The sequence below is a fragment of the Lontra canadensis genome, unplaced genomic scaffold (assembly GCF_010015895.1).
Source record: "Lontra canadensis isolate GAN:19392208 unplaced genomic scaffold, GSC_riverotter_1.0 scaffold67, whole genome shotgun sequence".
Taxonomy (NCBI): domain Eukaryota; kingdom Metazoa; phylum Chordata; class Mammalia; order Carnivora; family Mustelidae; genus Lontra; species Lontra canadensis.
This window is the reverse complement of record NW_022631061.1, coordinates 1,156,613-1,176,656: the sequence shown is the minus strand read 5'-3', so window position 1 is coordinate 1,176,656 and position 20,044 is coordinate 1,156,613. Positions and strand designations below refer to the sequence as shown.

The following is a 20,044-nucleotide window of genomic DNA, read 5'->3' as shown; positions in this document are numbered from 1 at the left end:
TATACTAGGTTCATAAAAAGAGTACCTCATGAGAACTATAGTGAAGATTTATTTTTAAATAATTATGGAATTTGTGTGTACATGAATATTCTAATTTTCTTCAATCTAATCATCTTGTGATATATAAATCTATGCAGTACAACAGCTTAATCACTGGTTGCTTTAATTTTTCACTTTAAAGACCTAAATCAAAACCTTTGAACTTATTATACTTTTCAACCTGAAAGAACCAAAGAATAGCTACAATTCTAAAAGAGCAACAATAAATCCAATATTATTCTTGTGAGTATCAATAGGCTATACTGAAACAAGGTGAAATATAAATATCTTACTTCGTACTTAATTTGAAGTGTTGCCACTGAAATCAATTACAGATGTTTATTCTGAAAGATGCTACTATGAAGGTTGCAGACTCAAATGCTGATAATGGTTATTCAAAATTAAATTTATGGAACACCCAGAAAACAGGCTGCATTGAAACCTGTAGACAGTTTTAAAATACTCTTTACCAACAATTTTTTTTAAAGACACAGAAGGCTGTTGTTTTCTATAACTGGGAGTTTTAAAATCATCTCCCTTTAGTGCTTTCCATTGTCCCATGGCCATAAACCAAAGACCCAAATAATTTCAAATGATCACAGATAATATTTAGGCAAAAATTCTCATGTGTCAGTATTTTTAATGTTGTGTACATCAAGTTATAGTAAAAAGATGACTATAAACAACATGCAGCCCCTCTATTTTCATGAACAGCACAACAGATTACAATAAACCGAGTTTATATTCCACCATCAAGTGTGGTTCTCCCATTAGTTCACTTTGTGACGGGTCTGAAAACAAACAAAAACAAACATGTTAAAGATTCTCAAAAAAAAAAAAAAAAGATAAATTCAATGATATTACCCACATGAAAATCTAAAATAGGCAAAACTGACAGAAAAGAGACTAGTGGCTGCCTAGTGGGGCCAAAGGTAAGGAAGTGACTGCAAAGGGACCAAGGAAACTTTCTGGGGTGATAAGCATTTTATATCTTTACTGGGGGGACACTTACACAGCAGTACACATTTGCTAATATTCACAGAACCGTACACTTAAAATGAGTACATTCTCTTATATGTCAATTATATCTCAATACAGTTGTTAAAAAAAAAAAAAGCCAACAAATTGAAAAAATTCTCCTTTTTCAAAATTCAAGCCTTCCAGTGGCTTCCCAGATGACTCTAGGAAACAATCTCTAATTAAAAGATTGAGCAAGTCTCTTAATCTAGTTTGCAAAAACATTTTATTTCTATTGTTTTGTGCTCTGTTACATATTATATACACATACACAAACATAAATCAGAATTCAAGAAAATCTTTAAAATCTTCACTATCTTGTTTTTAGAGAGCAATCAGACAAAGTCTTATTCTAACTGAACAGTACACATAAGGGAGCTTTTAAAATTAATGGCAACAGTAGGCTTCCAAAAAACAAATAAAGCCTTTTCCTGTTTCTGCCCCCTATTCGGATAAAAACCCAATGAACTGTAAAATTAGTTTGTAAAAATAAATAACCATCCATATGAAAAATTACAGGTCTGGATGATTCCTCACTGATCTCCTCAGAAACTAGAGATTCTTGTGTCACATCAGTTCAGCAATCTATACACTCACTCTCTACACTCATCACACAACAAAGTAGCCTTAGCAACAACTACTGCTGCTATCCTCATTAATAGCAGAGTAACTGCTATATAAAAGGCATTCAAAATCTAAAACTTATTTAAAAAAAAATGTCTCTACCTATTTTACAAAGAATAGGCAAAGATGTATGCTTATAGCACTGTTTTGTGTTAAGTGAAAAAAGATGGGCACCTGAGTGGCTCAGTTGGTTGAGCGTCCAATTCTTGATCCAGTTCAGGTCATGATCTCAGGGTCATGAGACTGAGCCCCGAGTCAGTCTCCGCACAGAGCCTGCTTAAGATTCTTTCTCTCCCTCTCCCTCCCCCAACCCCACTCACACACACCTCTTTCAAAAATTAAATTAAAAAAATAAATAAATAAGTGAAAAAAGCGTCCAGCAATAAATGCACTGATGTATCATACATACTTTAAGATACACACAGTATGCCAGTCGTGTTAAAAAAAAAAAAAACAAACAAAAAAAAACAACCACTAAGCAATGCCAAATATTTCTGACTATATATATTAGTATGAAAACACACAGAAAAAAGTCTGGAAGGAAATATACTAAATGAAAACAGCAAGTAACTGAAGAATAGGGAAGAGAAATGGGTGTGGGAGGAATCACGGAAGACCCTAGTTTTAGATGTAATGTTTTAAAGTGTTAAACAAAGAATACATTAATTTTTACGACAACTTTCTCTTAAACTCTACCTTAAGCTCTGACTTTAATGAAGTGCACGATTAAATAAATCACTTACACCTGAAAGCAACATAGCACATCAGCAAGGTAACGGCCTGTGGTTCCAGCACCTGCTCTGCTGCTACCTTGCTGTGAGAGACCAAGAGGGAGGACTGAGCCTCTCCATCAGTCTGTTTAACCACCTTAAAGTGAGGGAACTCAAGTAAACAGAAGACCCCTTTCAGCATTAAACGTCTAGTTTTGACTTTACTATTGTCCCTTCTCCTCCTTATAAAATGTGCAGATTTTTCTTGGTCAAGCACTTTCCTGATGAGTGAGCAAAACCCTATCACTTCCAACACTTACCTCAAAACCCTTCAGCCATATGGGCCTTCTTAACACACTCTTATGTGTGTTGGGAGACAATTCTCTATGGGTCTCTCAAAATTCTGTCTTAGATACACTGCCTGCCTTTGTTCTAGACTCTCTCTCCAAAGTTGCTTCTAAAGTGAACACCCTAAGAAGACAAAGATCATGACTCTTCTAGAGCACAGAACAGAAACACTTAATGCCTATTATAAAAGATTCAGATGTCCTGATCTGGGGGTTCCTCTACCTGTAATAAAATGCACTGTATTATGTGGTATCACCTGACCCTCTTCTTGCTACTCTTTGGGAGCTGGAGCTCAGGGAAGCAACAGGAAAGCTGATACCCCAGCTACTGCTGCTGCTGTGAGTAATAAACTATCCTTTGACTCTAGGAGTCTTGTCTTCTGCCAGGATCTATGAAACCAAGGCAAGCTAACCAGTTAGCTTATAGATTAGAAAACATCTTAAAACCCTTCAGAGTTCTTCAGCTGTTCTCTCAGGTTACAGACCTTTAACATATTGATTGCTTCTTCTGCCTAAAATAGTCTTCCCTTTACTTTCTGATTAACTAATTCACACGTTTTAGGAAATCAAGTTATCTGTCATATTCGCAGAAGTGCCTGTCTCTCCCATCCAACAACAAACTATACCACTATCCCTTTTTATTCCTAGAATTTATCAAAATTCATAATTTTATGTTTGCATTTATCTGTTTAGTGTTTACCTCCCCACGTAGAAAGCACAGTTTGTCTTGTCACGATTGTATATTTAGAGCTTAGTCCAGTGCCTGACACATAATAAATGCTTGACTGAGTAAATACTTAACAAGCACCTCTCGCTTTCTTTATACAAAATTACACAAAGTTGATTTTTAAATGAATGTATTTTTATAACTAATTTAAAGACAAAAATATAGTGACAAGAACTATCACCTTGCTAATTTAAAATGAAGTGTAAGTTCAATGTAAAAAGTTTAGGAATTCCAGATTTCCCTGCATTCAAAAAGCTCCCTCAGGAACGATTTTCAAAGGGGAGGCTCACCAGACTTCTGCCGTGTCCAAGCATTTCCTTACCGGACACCAGCAGCCAAGCAAAGCTACTATAATTTAATCATGCTGGGTTTTTCTGTTTCTCCTGAACTGGTGGGGCATAATGAACAGATGCAATACTTAACAGAGTTGTATTTGTTTATCTTCCCCAGAACCAGAAAAAAAACAGAGAATGCTGTTTGGATTGTTCATACTTAAAAATTATTTATCTCATATATAATAAAATTATTCAAGGAATTTTGATAAAAATGACAGATTCTGGGAGCCTGGGTGGCTCAGTGGGTTAAGCCTCTGCCTTCGGCTCAGGTCATGGTCTCAGGGTCCTGGGATTGAGCCCCGCATCGGGCTCTCTGCTCTGCGGGGAGCCTGCTTCCCCCTCTCTCTACCTGCCTCTCTGCCTACTTGTGATCTCTCTCTCTCTGTCAAATAAATATTTTTTTTAAAAATTAAAAAAAAAAATGACAGATTCTTCTTTACTGTTCACCAACTACAGAAGCACAAAAACTCTCTGAGGGTGGGAGCTATTTTTTAAAGAAAACGTTTCTGACTTTTCCTAGTCATTTTAAAAACTCGTCATATCCCATAAATATTTTGAACACTGAAACAAAAATCATTGTTAAGCTACCCTTGTAATACTAAATTAGATTCACACATCAGACTATAATTGTAGGACATGAAATGAAAGACTATCATCAACTGACTGATAATGACTACAACCTCGAAACTCCATAAATTTCACCTTTAAAACCAGTTAAAGAACAGTTATTACCACTGAATATTGTCTTACAGCAATGAATAAACATAAGCGAATCAATCCAATGAGCTATAAGCTCCATAAGGATGAGGATGCTATAGGTTTTGTTTGCTTCCATTGCCTTGTATGTTATTTGGGCTCCATAAAAGGTGCTGAATGACACTTACCATTAAGAATATCTTCAAATCCAATAGTCTCATCATTACCCCTCAAAATATCCAGCGAAAGGTTTGAGCTTGGAAGAAATGGAAGACGCTGAACCTTCACGAAAAATATGAAAGGGCAAAATAAGAGAAAACCAAGGGAAGAAAAGAAAACAATATATAATCTAATTTCATGCTCCTCGTTCTTTACGTGTAAAATTCACAAAGCTACAAATAAAACACCAATATAACCAGTGGGAAAAACACCAATTCATATTTTAGACCCAAATCAATTTTTTAAAATTCCTTAAAACTTTATTCGAAATATATAAAGACACTGAAAATTAGTTTATTAACACTTAATAATCCCATCAACTTTGCATATATCTTGAGGCTTGGCTTCTGTCTCAAGAAAACCACAGTATACACGTGATGAAATGCAAAACCCCAGATCTAACGTCATATCTATTTCCCAATAAAAGTGGGATAATCAAACTCCTGAAGAAATTCCAACTTGATAAGAGCATTATTCTACTTAGTAAACTGATCACTTCACTTTGTATGTTGTTTTGTATTGCTCATTATAAAAAATGTAAGTTATGATCCTTAAAACAGTTCAGCTAACCGGAAAGGAAGACCAAAGTCACTTGTGCGGCCTTTAAAAAACACAATACCATTCTGAACTAGCGTTATCTACCTTTCTCAAGTGTTAAATATATACAGTGCAGACTGAAATATAAGTACACAGTGGAACAAGCATGGGCTGTGTAGTCAGAGACCTGGAATCAAACTGTTCTACTACTTAAAATACTAGTTACCTGATTTGTCTCACCGTCAGCTTCCTCACCTGTGAAACAGGGTAATACCACCTTCCTCTCAAACATGCCAGATGATATGGTGTAAAAGATGTTTATAGTATAGTCACTGGCATATACTTGGTATTCAATAAACTTTTATATAGCCAAACCAAATTTTCAGTTATTGTGTTGTTAGTTGTCTAACAGTCATAATCAGAAACAATGCAGATTACTTTGGATATTGACAAAAGAATGCCAAGAGTAACAGGTGGTCCATACTACAGGATACTAGTATTTTAAAATAATCATAACTCTGAAATCTAAGGGTGCTGTTAAGATAATTTCCCCCAAGAAAATATATCCAGACTAAAAATATTTTTAATTACTAATGGCCTATAGTGTTTGGGATGAAAAAAATTCTCTAGGTTGTCAAAATTAGAAAAATGTATCTATTATTTAAAATATATATATATATTTTATTTATATTTACTTATAATATAAATATAAATATACAAATATATAAATAAATAAATATATATATATATATATATATATATATATATATATATATATTCTTTCTTTCAAAGGAAAGTAGGGATGACAGAGGAAGAAACAAAAATTGACCTTTTAAGTTAAACCAGAGAGTAAGGGCCTGGCAGGTACAGTTTGATCAGATATAGCCCTGAGAAAGGACCAAAAGCAGGGATGAGCAGACAGCTGTTATACATCCCCATAAGCAAGAACTGCAGCAGTACAGGGATAAGGGGAAAAAGGGAGGGAGCAGAATTTTGGGCAAAGATTTCTGAATTAAATGGGACTAAAATTTTAGGGCTGATATATGAGCCATATGTAGCTGGAATGTGAGCAGCAGGAAAATCAAAGTGAAGCTAGCAATTCTGTGTCACTTTGTGTTATTTCAGTCTTCAGAAGAACCCTAATAACCACACACTGTTGTTATGGTTAACTCCATCTCACATTAAAAACAAACAAATGGGGGCACCTGGGTGGCTCAGTGGGTTTAAGCCTCTGCCTTCGGCTCAGGTCATGATCTCAGGGTCCTGGAATCGAGCCCCAAATCGGGCTCTCTGCTCAGCAGGGAACCTGCTTCCTCTTCTCTCTCTGCCTGTCTCTCTGCCTACTTGTGATCTCTGCCAAATAAATAAAATCTTAAAAACAAACAAACAAATGATCTGAGGCTCAGAAAGGTCTCTAACTTATTTAAGTTCTTAAGACTAGTAGATGGTGGAGCCAAGATTCACATCTAGATTATTCTGACTTAGAGCTAGACATGCTCTTTTAGAACTTGATCGTTGGAAAAAAGTCTTGAAATAGCTTCCACAATGACTTAGCCAACATAGTTGATGGCATTAGTAGAATTTACTGAAAAAGACACAGTAGTAGGAAGAACACATATAAAAGCCAAAAGGTGAGAGAAAAACTGAACCAGGACATGCAAGTAGTTTTAGGAGGCTATGAAGTATGGTGGAGAACAAGGAGAGGCCAGTTCATGGACAAAGCCATGTTAAGGAGCTGAATTTTAATTTAAGGGCAAAGTGAGGGGAGTGACATGGTCAAATCTGTGTTTTATAAAGATTACTGTGGCTAGAGCATGTACAATGGTGGGAGGACAGCAGTGATCCAGACGAAACACAGTACGCAATCAAAACCAATGTAGTAGCAGTGGTGAGAATATGTAATTGACTAGATGGTGGGAAGTACGGGTGGAGGGTAGGGATGTGGTGCAGGGTGAGATAACCACAGCTCATGCTCCAATCTCTAACTTAGGAAGCGACCTATTCATACGTGACACATGTGAGTATGTGAGAAATAATGAGTTGTTCTGTACTTAGACATGTTTGTAGCTCGTGAGAATTAAAACTTGGGGGTCATCGACATATAAGTGATACTTGAAGTTATAGGAATAGACAGGAAATAACAGGATAAAAATAGGACTGGAGATGGGAACTAAAAAAACAGAATTTCAGGGTGCAGAAAAAAGCAAAAGGAATCTATGTGGCAACACCAGACAACAAGGTTTGAGATGAAGGGGATATCAGCAAAGTGTGGTGTCCTAAAAACCAAGGGAAGGAGTCACTGGTGTAACATACCACAGGGAGATCAAACAAAAGGAGGGCACACAGATATCCACATTATTTAGGAGCGGCTTCACTGGTGTGATGGGAGCCAGAAACCAGTCGGTTGAGTGAAATAGTAGGTAAAGGAGTATACAAATGGAGGCAACTTTAAGGCGCTCAACCTGCAAAAGCACACTTAGTGAGAGAGAAGGTGCTATAAAGGGACTGACAGAAGTTTTGTTTTAAGAGACAAAAAAGGTTAGAATGAATGTAAACACTGCTGAGTCTGCGCAAGTAGAGAAAGAGGATGAAGCTATCAGCTATAGGAAGAATCCATGAAAAGGGAGTTCCCTGACATAGTGTGAGATGACAGAATCCAGAGCACAGGTCAAGGCAGGTCTTACACACTTGGAAGGACATTTTTGAAGATCTTATTCCTGAGCAACAGGTGCACTCGGCTACATACAAACTGCCTACATATAAACATACAACCACATGCATATTCCTAGAGGTATTTCAAATTCAATGTAGCCCTCCCAAAGAGAAAACCATGAAAGTAGATGCAGAGAAGTTTTGGCACGGAGCTCATAATCAGAAGTTTTCCACGTAATGTCTTCTTCTTTCTCTATAAAGTAGAAATCGAGGTCATATCCTGGAAAGGGGCAAAGTAGAATGGACTGCAGAGAAGGTAAGGGTTATGGGGCTAGTCCTAGAGAAGAATCCTTCCAATCCACAGCAACACACACATGTCATAACTGACATCCATAACCTCACCTGCTGCACTGCCTTGAATTCCATTTGCAATTTTAGTGGAGCAAACAGACCCTGGATGTTTCTTAGTGTAGAAAAATTCATTTTATCTTGGTTGAGCTGAAACTACGAAGGCAAACAATGTAATTTCAAATGTTACATGCAACATTCTGCTTTCAAAACAGCACAAATACGTATGTAGCACATCACTTAAAGAATTTTAATATCCGTAACTGAAATTAAAACAAAGTACTTTTATTAATTTTGTCAATAAATTTTAGAACATAAAAGTCTGTTTTATCCAGCGTGCACGTGTACTTCACCAATGTTAAATTATCACCTAAAATTTGGATTTACAGAACTGATAAATTAAGGAATGTTTTTCACATTGAAAAAACGTATTTACAAAATATTTCAGTGTTTTTTATTAGAATTACCACAAAACTGTAAAACAAAGGAAAGGTATAAATGAGAAACTGTTACATACAAGTGACAAAAACAGTGAATTTCTAAGTATGCAAGTATGTAATTCAAAAGATTTCATAAAGGAAATAGTCTAACCCATGATACCACCCTGTTAATTAAGTACAATGTTTAAACTCCACTTGTTGGGGTAATAGATTCCCAGGTGGCAGGGAGACCCAAAGCTCTAAAGTTTGTCCAGTTTATATTGGGTAATAAGCAATTTTTTTTCTAGAATCATACTTCTACTAAACACTAATATTACTTCTAAAAAACTGACTGTAATCTAATGTACTTTAGGCAAAATGAATCAACTTGACCCATGAATCCTAATCTAGTTTCCCAAAATGGGTAGTGGATATGATTTGCAGACTACTACAAAGGTCTGTCCAAGTTAAAGTACTTACAGTAAGATAAAGTGACCTCTGTGATCAATTTTTATTATACTACATTCTCTTGATAAGATTTTAGGTCATGGGCATGGGGAATAATTTTGATCAAAAACCTACTGAGATTAGTGCCCACTTAAGACATGACCAGAGGCCATATACATTAAGTCTAAGATAAGGTACCAGTGACATGGTTTTTAATTACTTTAGCTAGAGTATAAAATTTTAACTCTTATTATGGGTATATAATCTGAAGTTCTCACTGAAGGATTTCTGTTAAATACTGAGCTATCCTCATAAGTAAATACACTTTTATGTAAAAAATTCAATTTTATAATCTTTGATGAATATGTCCATCTTTTAATATGATATCAAACTATAATTATCAATCAACATGTATTTAATTATTAGCAACCACAGGCAAAATGAGGATTTAGCTTGGTGGCAACAAACCACAAAACAGTCTGCCATGGAGGAGGTTATATAATCGAACTGGGAAAACATTACATATAGATCAGGGCTTCTCAACCCTTGGCACTACTGACATGGTGGGCTACACGATTATTTGTTGTGTGGATGGGGACTGTCCTTTACATTGCAGGATGTTTAGCAGTGTCCCTGGCCTCCATCCGATTGATGCCAGGACCAAAGACCCTTCTCTCCCAATACTACTTGTGACAGTCAGACATTCCAAATGTTCCCTGGAGGAGGTAAAATCATCCCTAGCTGAGAACCACTGGTATAAATAAGGATGGTCATCTTCCATCACCATCACTACTATAGCTCCCGATCATGGAGAGCTACTGTAAGCCAGAATATGCCAAGGCATGGGCTATCATTAACTCCATTTTACAGATGAGGAAACTAAGACTTAAACAGAGATTAAGGAATTTGCCCAAGTTCACTCAGCTGCTAAGTATGGTGTCAAGAATCTAAACTTACATAGTTCAATTACACAACCCATGCCAAAGGGCTTATAATAGTTAATAAATGGCACAGAATTTCAAGAGGCTGCCATTAGCTGGTTAAGTGATTAAGGAGACTACACAGAAGCAGCTGATGTAAACTGAGTCTCAAATGATCTATGCAATTTTTAAACTCTTCATCACCATTTGGGCCAGTGTCACTCTGATTTGTCAATGTCTCTCTTAACGTGTATTGCTCAGAACTGAATCAATATTCCAAAACTAATGGCCAGGCTAATACTTGAGAAAGTAAGAATGTAATCTCCCTTGATTTGAGCCCCATATTATTAGTAACAACACTGCACCATCTTCCTGAAGTAGTAAGATACCTCTTTCTTCCTGCTCTGAACGTATATTTAGAAAGTCTTTGTTTTTAGAACATGTATACAGGATATACCCTCTTCGGGGGTGACCCTTCCCTATCTATTAACCTGGTTAATACTGGTCCACAGCTATTCAAATGTCTACTCCTCTACAAACCCTCCCAGCAGCCCTCTGCACAGATGGCTGCTCCATCTTGGTCCTCTATACCATTTTATGAAGCCCCTATCCACTGCTTGTCCTCCCATTAAATTTTCAGCCCCTCAAGGACGGGGATTATGTCACACTCATCTGTGTACCTACTGTGCCTAGCAAGAGAATACGACCCTCAGTAACTTGGAGAAAGAGGTCAAGGCTAGAGATTGGACTCTGTCAATAGCAAAAATGGCAGAGGAAAATTATAAAGGAAAACAGGGTCATCAAATGAGGAAATATTATGAGAGGAATGGAAAGGGGGATTGGTCTTTAGAAATGTCCATACAGGGGCATACTGACTGGCTCAGTTGGTAGAGCATGGGACTCTCAATCTCAAGGTCTTGAGTTTAATCCCCATGTTGGGAGTAGAGCCTAGTTAAAATAGTCCATAAAAAAAGACCAAAAAAAGAATGTGTAGAAAAGAAGCTTTAGTGAAGCAGTTTAATGATAATTCAAAGCCTGCTCTACAAGGATATTGAAAGTAAGTCCTCATATTCTTCATGGTCAAATGCTCAACATTAAAATTATTTTAATAAATGAAACTATGTATTACTAAAAGTATATTCTTCTACTAGAGGATAAAAATAGAAACATGGATAACATACTTACATTTTTTTCTGATAATTCAAGAGGATGACTGGGCAAAAGTTCATTTTTCACACAAGGTAGGCTGAAAAAAAATATTTAAAAATGAGATTATAGGGGGCGCCTGGGTGGCTCAGTGGGTTAAAGCCTCTGCCTTCGGCTCAGGTCATGATCCCAGGGTCCTGGGATCGAGCCCCGCATCGGGCTCTCTGCTCCGCGGAGGGCCTGCTTCCTCCTCTCTCTCTGCCTGCCTCCCTGCCTGCTTGTGATCTCTCTCTCTCTGTCAAATGAATAAATAAAATCTTTAAAAAAAAAAAAAGATTATAAATCACTCAATTGCATCTATTAACAGGTATAACTGGTATATCAATATGTATAAAGGAATGGCACAAGGGAGTTTTTAGGAACAATGACACTTCTGTATCTTGATTATGGCAATGGTTGCAGGGATTGATATATTTATTAAAATTCATATTACTGTGAATTATAACATAATGAGTTATATAACACTTTTAAAAAGGTCAAATTTACTATATATGATAAATGTTTTAAAACATATCAATTAGGGACACGTGAGTGGCTCAGTTGATTAAGTGTCTGCCTTCAGCTTAGGTCAGGATCCCAGAGTACTGGGATCAAGTCCAGAAATGGGATCTTTGCTCAGCAGGGAGCCTGCATCTCCCTCTGCTTGTGCTCTCTCTCTGACAAATAAATAAAATCTTTTTAAAAAGCAGCAATTATAGATACTAGTGGTCAATTCAGTAGGGTGAACCCTTCGAAAAACAGTGTTAAATGATGCCCTACGTCTGGAAGAAATTTAACAAAGTATGTTTAAAATTACTATTATTTGATGACATGCTTCCTATATTATATAAAAAAAATCCAGGGGCACCTGGATGGCTCAGTCAGTTGAGTGTCCAACTCTTGGTTTTAGCGCAGGTCATGATCTCAGGGTCGTGGAATTGTGCCCCGCATCAGGCTCCACACTCAGTGAGGAGTCTACTTGAAGATTTGCTCCCATCCTCTGTCCCTCCCCACACTCACATGCCCCACCCTCGAATAAATAAATGAATCTTAAAAACAACTATACCTCTTCTGTTCAGGTCTATGGATATTCAATATTTAATATATTTTTAATAAATACATGCTGAATAGTATGTTATACTAATATATAAGGTCATACATTATTAGAACCAGGACTGGTCTTTAACACTCTAGATACATAAAGAGGACTATGCTTATTGCCAAAATGGGATTTGAGAGCTGAAAAGAACCTGCAACAATCATTCATTGCATATTGTCTTTGTACAGAACATTATCCTAGAAGCAGAATTTGAAAATGGCTGTGTTCACAGCAATCTTAAAGTCTAACCAGGAAGAAAAAGGAGCATTTTAGGTGGAATAAAATAAATATATAAGAAATCATCAGAACCTGGTTACTGACTAGTTTTATGAATTTGATTATACCATACCATAAATCAAATTATATCTCCAATTCCAAGGACTATAAACTGCATCTTTCACTAGAAAATGGAAAGACAATAATGAAGCATTAGGTCTGTCCCCAGACACCACCGTTAGAATGACATTTTATTATAGTAAGACCAAAATACCTTAAAGTTACAGATAAAATTCAAAAATTCAAAACAGATGTTTACAGGGGTAGGCACTACCCTTATATGATTGAGTAGAAAATCAGCCTGTCAATAAGTACCAGAAATTGAGACCTAAACATATAGAAACATGGAGGAAATCAAAGGAAGGGGTACAACTGTGTGCTGAAGCTAGAAAAGTAAAGTAACAGCAACTAACACTTACTGAGGGCTAACTAATGTCAGGTACTGTTCTAAATATTTTTCATGTATTAACTCTTTTATTTCTCAAAATGAAATTTATACTATTAACGGCCCTATTTTACAGATATAGATATTAAGACATAGAGCAATTAAGTTACCTGCCTGAAGTCACACATCTAGTAAAGAGCAGAGCCAGAATCAAAACCCAGGCATCCTACTCCTGAGTAGGCTCTTAATTGCTGTGCTCTAGTTTCTCCCAGAGAATTACTCCAGTAGTTAATAAGGACACAAACGGCTCTCCAAGTTAGCAGTAGCAAAAAGAAGAACCTTACCAAGTCATGCCACTGGGTAACAGCTCCTTGAAGGATGCCCTATCCAATCCTACTACTGTTAAGACTTCCTCTATTACAAAAAACATCCACTCCCACCCTCCCTAAGTCTAAGGTATACTATTTGCTATGTCCTAAATTAAATATATATTTATGGTCTATCAAAATAGTTAAAGAATACTGTGAAAAAGAATTCACAGAAACATTTTATTGTAACAAAGTCAAGGTCACAATTCCCCCATATACCCTTTTCGAAGAAGATCATGACTTTCAAAAGGTCCACTTGCTGAAAGTTCAGTAACCGGAATACTGTCCTTTAACTGAGATCCAAGTCCTCTGGCATTCTACAACACATAATAAAAACACTATTAAATACAAAAAATGTTTTAAAACTCACACTGAACATCTACATAAAAAACACTGTATAAGCACTAGACAAAAAAAATAAAGTCTCTGCCCTCAAAGGGCCCACAGTCTAGACAATTATGATGAGCCTTTACATTATGGTAGAATGATTATACATGGTACATTAAATAATATCAAATTTGGGGGTAGGAAGGATTCCTGATTGATCTCTGAATACTGTCATACTGAAAGGCATTCCAGGAAAAAAGAACATGGGTAAAGGTACAAAAATATAAATAAACAAGCTATAAGCAGTTTAACATGACCAGCTAACTACATATCAAGTAAACCAAAGCTGGCAAAATGAAAAAAACAAAAAGGCTTAAACATGCAAAGAAATTCAGGTTTTATTCTGAAATTGATAGAGAGCCTCTGAGGGTTATGACAGGATCAGATTTACTCTCATTGGAAAGATCCCTTGCTTAGGTTGGAATGACTAGCACAGAATGAGAATAGTCAAGGACAGAATACAATTCCTTAATGAAGAACAAGAGAGTGGGATTAAGAACAGGCTAGCTAGAAGAAGGTGGTCACAGAAGCCAAGGGAAAAAAAGAGAGACATTCAGAAAGTATTTGGTCTTTAGAACAGGGTACTCCCTATGAAAAATCAATCTAATCAGTACATTATAAACAAAACCAAACAAGAACAAAGACTCCCAATATATCTGGTATTGGTTTATTATCACCCTACACATCTATACCATAAAAATTTGATCACCAAATATTTATTAAACATCTACTATGTGGCAGGTACTCTGGTAGATGCTGAAGATATACACCTACCTTCCAGGGTTTAGTCTAATGAAGATAAATTAAACAAGCAAATAAATGCAATAAACATTACAACAGGTAAAACACAAAAGCTGACTTCTAATCACTTGTTGCTCAAGTACAATATTGCTGTAATTCTGCAGAAAAATGTAAAACAGCGACAGGTAGCTTCGTATCCTCTTACACTATTCTAGGAGAAACTACTCTGAGAAACCAGCATTTTAAATTGATTTCTTAATTTATCTGTGTGTATTTTATATTGTCAGGTACTTTATCCTGTTCAGAGTTTCTTCAATCTACCATTCTACTTCAGGATCTCACACCTGGGTAACTTTAACAGCACTTGACTGGGTCTTGCTGTCTCTAGACTTTTCCATTTTCTACTTCCGCAACTCAAGGTTTTCCTAAAACGTCCAATATCTACCACCAAGCTGTTATAAAACCTTTCACTGATTTGCCAATGTCTTCTTTGAAAAATAAGTTCAACAATCTTAGCCTGGAACTCAGGAACCTACAAAACAGGCCTCCCTACAGAGAAGTCAAGGTTGATCAGGAAAAGAATCTTGAACCTAATGCAACTGTCTCTAACGTACTATGTGACTATGATCAAGGCACACAATCTCTCTGGCCCCTTTTACTCATCCCTCCAGGTGCCTGAACTCTTTCCACATCTAGAGTTATATGACTGGAGCTTTCCAAATGTATCTCCTGGTACCTTCCCACATAAACATTCTCCTCCTCTCAGACTGCTTTATTATAAAGTAAGAGAAGAAAAGTTTCTTCTACACACAAAGAAAAGGAGAATTCAGATTTCTGGGCTTTACTGTCATGATTTCACCCAATTTCCTTCTGTAAAGTATCAGGATTGGGACCTGATGTTTCTATTAAAGCAGCAGAGGAAAACAAATCTATGAGAAGTTAAGTACCACTAGACCTCAAAGTGTTTATAAGACCTCTTCACAATGATCAGCAATATTATCAACAGAAATTTTCTAGAGTTAGATGGCCCAGTATCAGAGTCAGAGGCCGCGGCCCTTCAGGAGTCTTTCCCAAGCATCCCAATTTTAAAGTCAGAAAGCTAGAAAGTGGGTGGGAGTGGGGAGGATGCACTAACAATACTGACAAACGGGGAGTAACAAACGTCTCGATTTTTCCCCCTCCAACTTCTGGCATACTACAGGTTCCCCAAAAGGTCTGTAAAGGTGAAAGATAAAAAGGAGACTTTATAGCTGGGTTTGTTAGCAAAGCAGTTCCGCGGCCTGGGGTGAGTGAGGAATTCGAGGGCTTTGGGTCCCCAAGGTTTGCCCCTCATGGGAAGGGTAGTCAGTCGGCGGCGCCGCAGCACACACCACAGAACAACGCTGCACTTTCGGATTTGTCCTTGCCAGCTCCGCGCCAACTATGGGGAGGGGGGCCGGGGCGTGCTGGGGGGTCTCCGGGTTGAGAGGGAGCACATCGAGAGAAACAAGTGAAGTAAATGAAGCCGAAGCGCTGCTCGCGGGACCCGTGCCGGAGCCCAGCCCGGACGACAGCCACGAAACCCCCAACCCCGTGACTCGACAGATCATGGCGCCCGAGGCCGGCCTCATCCTCCCGCCGCCGCCGCCACCCCGGGACGAGATAGGAGGAGGCGGCCCATTTCTCCCGGGCCAGGGTCCCGAGCCCGCCAGGAACTCAGGTCGCCCAGGGTCTCACTCACCATCTTCACTTGCTCTGTGAACAGCCTCTCAGCCGCGTTACCGTCAGTCGGCCCCGTCGCTCACTTCCGTTTCCGGGGTCCCCCCCCCCATCCGCCGGAAGTGCGTCCGTCCGGGCAAGGAAGGAAGGAGGGCGCGGGGCTCCTGGAGGGAGCAGCGCGGGTCGTTGGCTCCCACGCTTGAAGTCCCGAGCGACCCGGGGCCAAGGGCTCAGTAAGGGTGTGGGCTGGGAGGAAGGCGGGGTCGGGACGAGACGTGCGGGAGGGGAGGGAAGACAAGGACCTCCGCTTGATTAATAAACATCTGCCGTTGGTACAGTATTTGAAGATGGGCAATGTGCTTTGGTAGATGCGTCCCCTTATTTAATACACAAGCTCGTTAAAGTGGGTACTACATTTTTCGTGAGGGTAAACGAAGCATAGGTGGGATGAGTAATTTGCAGTCTTTGAGCTAGTAAGGCAAACGTAGAACACGAGGCTTTGCCAGTTTATTTTTACAGATCATATATCAAAGACCTGCTATGTTCAAAATCCTGTCCCAAGGCCAATAATACAGAAATGAATCTGGCTGATGTGGTTCCTGGGCTAGAGAAGCAGCGAAGTTGTTGGGGGTGGGGAGGAAGGGTGACATCGAATGATGTATGGTTGATTAATTACAGACATATATTGGGCTTTTCTTTATAGCAACACAGTTCTAAGTGCTTTACATGAACTATCTCCTTTAATCCCTTCAATCATCTTATGAAGTATGTACACTGTTGTCTCAATTTTATGGTCAAGGAAAGCAAGACAAAAGAGGTTAAATATACTGAAGAACCCATAATCCATTATCATAATATCACACTGTGTTGCCTTCCAAATATAATGTGATAAAATGGACTCACACTCTGTCACCGTATAATGGAGGTGACTTAAGGAATCCTCGGGCTGATAGTGAAAGGATAGAATGAATTCGTTTGAGGTAGGAGAATATATGAAAGAACATCACTGGCATTTGCTTAGGAAAAAAAAAAAGTGGGGAAGGAGGTATGTAACGCTGAAGTTCAGAAAGTAGGGTAGAGAGTAGTGGGAGATGAGGCTGTAAGTAGATGGAGGCAAGTTTATTATGGAGGCCTCTGCGCCAGTTAAGGATGAGGCTTTAAGAAGCCATTGAAGGTTTTCTAAGGAGGGAGGCTAAGGTCAGATATGTTCTGTATATCTACAACCATGGTCCTACAACCTTGAAGTTCCAGGGTAGTCCAGATTTCAAATATTCTGCACTGTTGTCCTTATCTTCTGTCTCTCCATATCTACCTTGAGATGTGAGTTTGAATGTTTTACTTGCATCTTATTTCTTACACTCAGTTCCACCTAAGGAGAAATTTTAAAACTGCAGGTCTTAAAAAGAAATCACTTTAATGTTGATTCTTCACAATTGAGTTATTAAATTTTTGTTGAACTTATGATTCTGGAGCTAAAGAGAAGAAAAAGCCATTTCCCTATACTTGGGATGCTTTTATTTTCCTTAGGGAATAGACATGGTAAATTAATGTGGTAAATGCTTAATAGAGAAAGGGAGTTGGATCAGGAAGTGGTTGGGAACAGGGAAAACAGACTTTTGAGGAAGAGGAAATGTGGAAAGGCAGAGATTTGCCTAATGGCATGTTGTAATATGGACAATGAAGTTTTCCATGTGTTTGGAGTTCTGGGGGAGTAGGGGAACAAGATGAAATGAGATTGGGGGGATTGGTGGGAGTAAAAGGGCCTGTATGGTGTGCTGAAGTTTGGGGGCTTTTTCTTTTTTTCTTTTTCTTCCTCTCTTTTTCCCTTTCTTTCTTTTTCTTTCTTTTTTTTTTTTTTTTTGAGAAAATAGGCAGTAATGGAGGTCTTTTCACAAACATTTGACATTAAAAAAAATTCTGGGGGCACCTGGGTGGCTTAGTGGGTTGGGCCGCTGCCTTCGGCTCAGGTCATGATCTCAGGGTCCTGGGATCGAGTTCCACATCGGGCTCTCTGCTCAGCGGGGAGCCTGCTTCCCTCTCTCTCTCTCTCTGCCTGCCTCTCTGCCTACTTGTGATCTCTCTCTGTCAAATGAATGGATAAAATCTTTAAAAAAAAAAATTCTGATGGCAGCATGAAGAGTATACTGGAATTGGGAGAAACTAGGAACCAGGATACCATTTAGAGTATTGCAATAGTCCACAGAAGAGATAGGATAGAAAGGTATCATAGCACATTGCAGAGACTTTGAGAAGCAGCGAAAAGTAGTGATGGACCTTAAGAAATACTAGAATTCATGAGGCAACCATTGGAAGGAGATCCTGCTGTGGAGACAAAAAAGAGAAGGTCAGAGAGGTAGAAAGAAAATCAAAGTGCCATCAAAGAATCCAAAGGGGAAGAGAGTGTTGAGAGGTTGAAAAGTAGTTCAAAAGAGAGGTTAGAAAGTAGTTTTAAAATAGCTTTAAAAAGTTCATAAAGTCTTGAAAATAGATCTTTAGTGACTGATGTGAAGGTAATTTCAGTAGAAAAGCAAGGAGAAAAATTGCCTTCTTTTGAGCCATATAAACACACCCATGTTTATATCTTTCTAAAAAGGTTTATTACAGCATTAACTAATACAAGTCAGTGTTGAGTGTGCTAGCTTAAAGAATTAAGTTAGATTGGATATAAGAATGGTTTAATATGTTTGCTTAGGCTCTATGGAGAATAGACTATTAGTAATTGTTAACATCTGCTATATGTCAAGCCCTATTCTTAGTTCTTGACATACTTCATTTCACTTAATCTTCAATTACTCTGTGAGGTAGGTACTACTATCATCCACATTTTACGTAAGAAGCAAGCTCATGTGCATTGTAGCCCAACAAGTACTCTATTTTACCTTACTTTTTGTTGTCTTCCTTGACTTTACTCTTAAGCTCTTCTGACAAAAATATTTGTTGAATGCATGTTGTTGAACATAGCAGAAGAAACCCATCTAGAATGCAGGGTGAGAACAGGTGAATGAAGACAGCCAGGCAACAACTCAGGCTGGTGTAAACGCATGCTGAGTTGAAAAATGCCCGTGGCATTGGTTGAGTCTTCATCCCTTCAAAAGTAAAGAAAGGGTGGGGTAAAGCAAATGTATGCATTTCATTGTTTTAAAAGATTTTACTTACTTATTGAGAGAGAGAGCCTGAGCAGGGGAATGAGGGAGAGGGAACCCAGTGTGGGGTCTGATTCCAGGACCCTGAGATCATGACCTGAGCCAAAGGTAGATGCTTAACTGATTGGGCCGCCTAGGTACCCCACTAATGCATGCATTTCGAAGAACAGGTAGTTGAGTGATAAATGATCAAGCAGTAAAGTGGGGAGCAAGAAGTTGTGTTGACATTTTTCTTGCTCTGTAAATTAGGGAAATTTAAGATTTGTATTACTTTGAGCGAAAGAGTAGACACCACTGGACAGGCTTTTGAGGAAAGTAGCATCGATTATGAGAAACCTAGCTTTCTTAGTTAGGGCTAAGATGTGGAAAGAGAACTTGTGACAAATTAAAAAAATACTGGGAAATCTAGTTGCAATAAACTAGGGAAGTCTAGTTGAATGATTCAGGGGACTTAGTGGTGGGCTTTCTGAGTAGCAGGTTGAAGGGATGAGCATTTAATGGTACCAGAGGAGTACAGGGAGTAGAGAAGTCAAGGTCCTCTCCTTTATGCACTTGATGTGACCCGTACACTACCATAACCTTTAGCACTTAGTTGTGTTGATCTATTTCCACATCTATTTCTTTTCAACAAGCTTCTGCACTCAGGGGCTATGCCTTACATATTATTGTATCTGTATCTGGCACACAGAAAGAACCAGTAAATGTTTATTGAATGAAAAATGTGG

General features: G+C 38.2%; 1 protein-coding gene across 1 annotated transcript; it reads right to left on the bottom strand.

Annotated features, from left to right (window-relative positions):
* Positions 1-659: 659 nt before the first annotated feature.
* On the bottom strand, positions 660-16,304 carry POMP (proteasome maturation protein). The gene is made up of 6 exons (XM_032879974.1): positions 16,199-16,304; positions 13,570-13,667; positions 11,223-11,283; positions 8,306-8,407; positions 4,684-4,777; positions 660-830 (listed from the first exon to the last, which is right to left on the bottom strand). The coding sequence occupies exons 1-6, from the start codon at positions 16,199-16,201 to the stop codon at positions 763-765; spliced, it is 426 nt and encodes a 141-aa protein (XP_032735865.1). The 5' UTR covers positions 16,202-16,304; the 3' UTR covers positions 660-762.
* Positions 16,305-20,044: the final 3,740 nt, after the last annotated feature.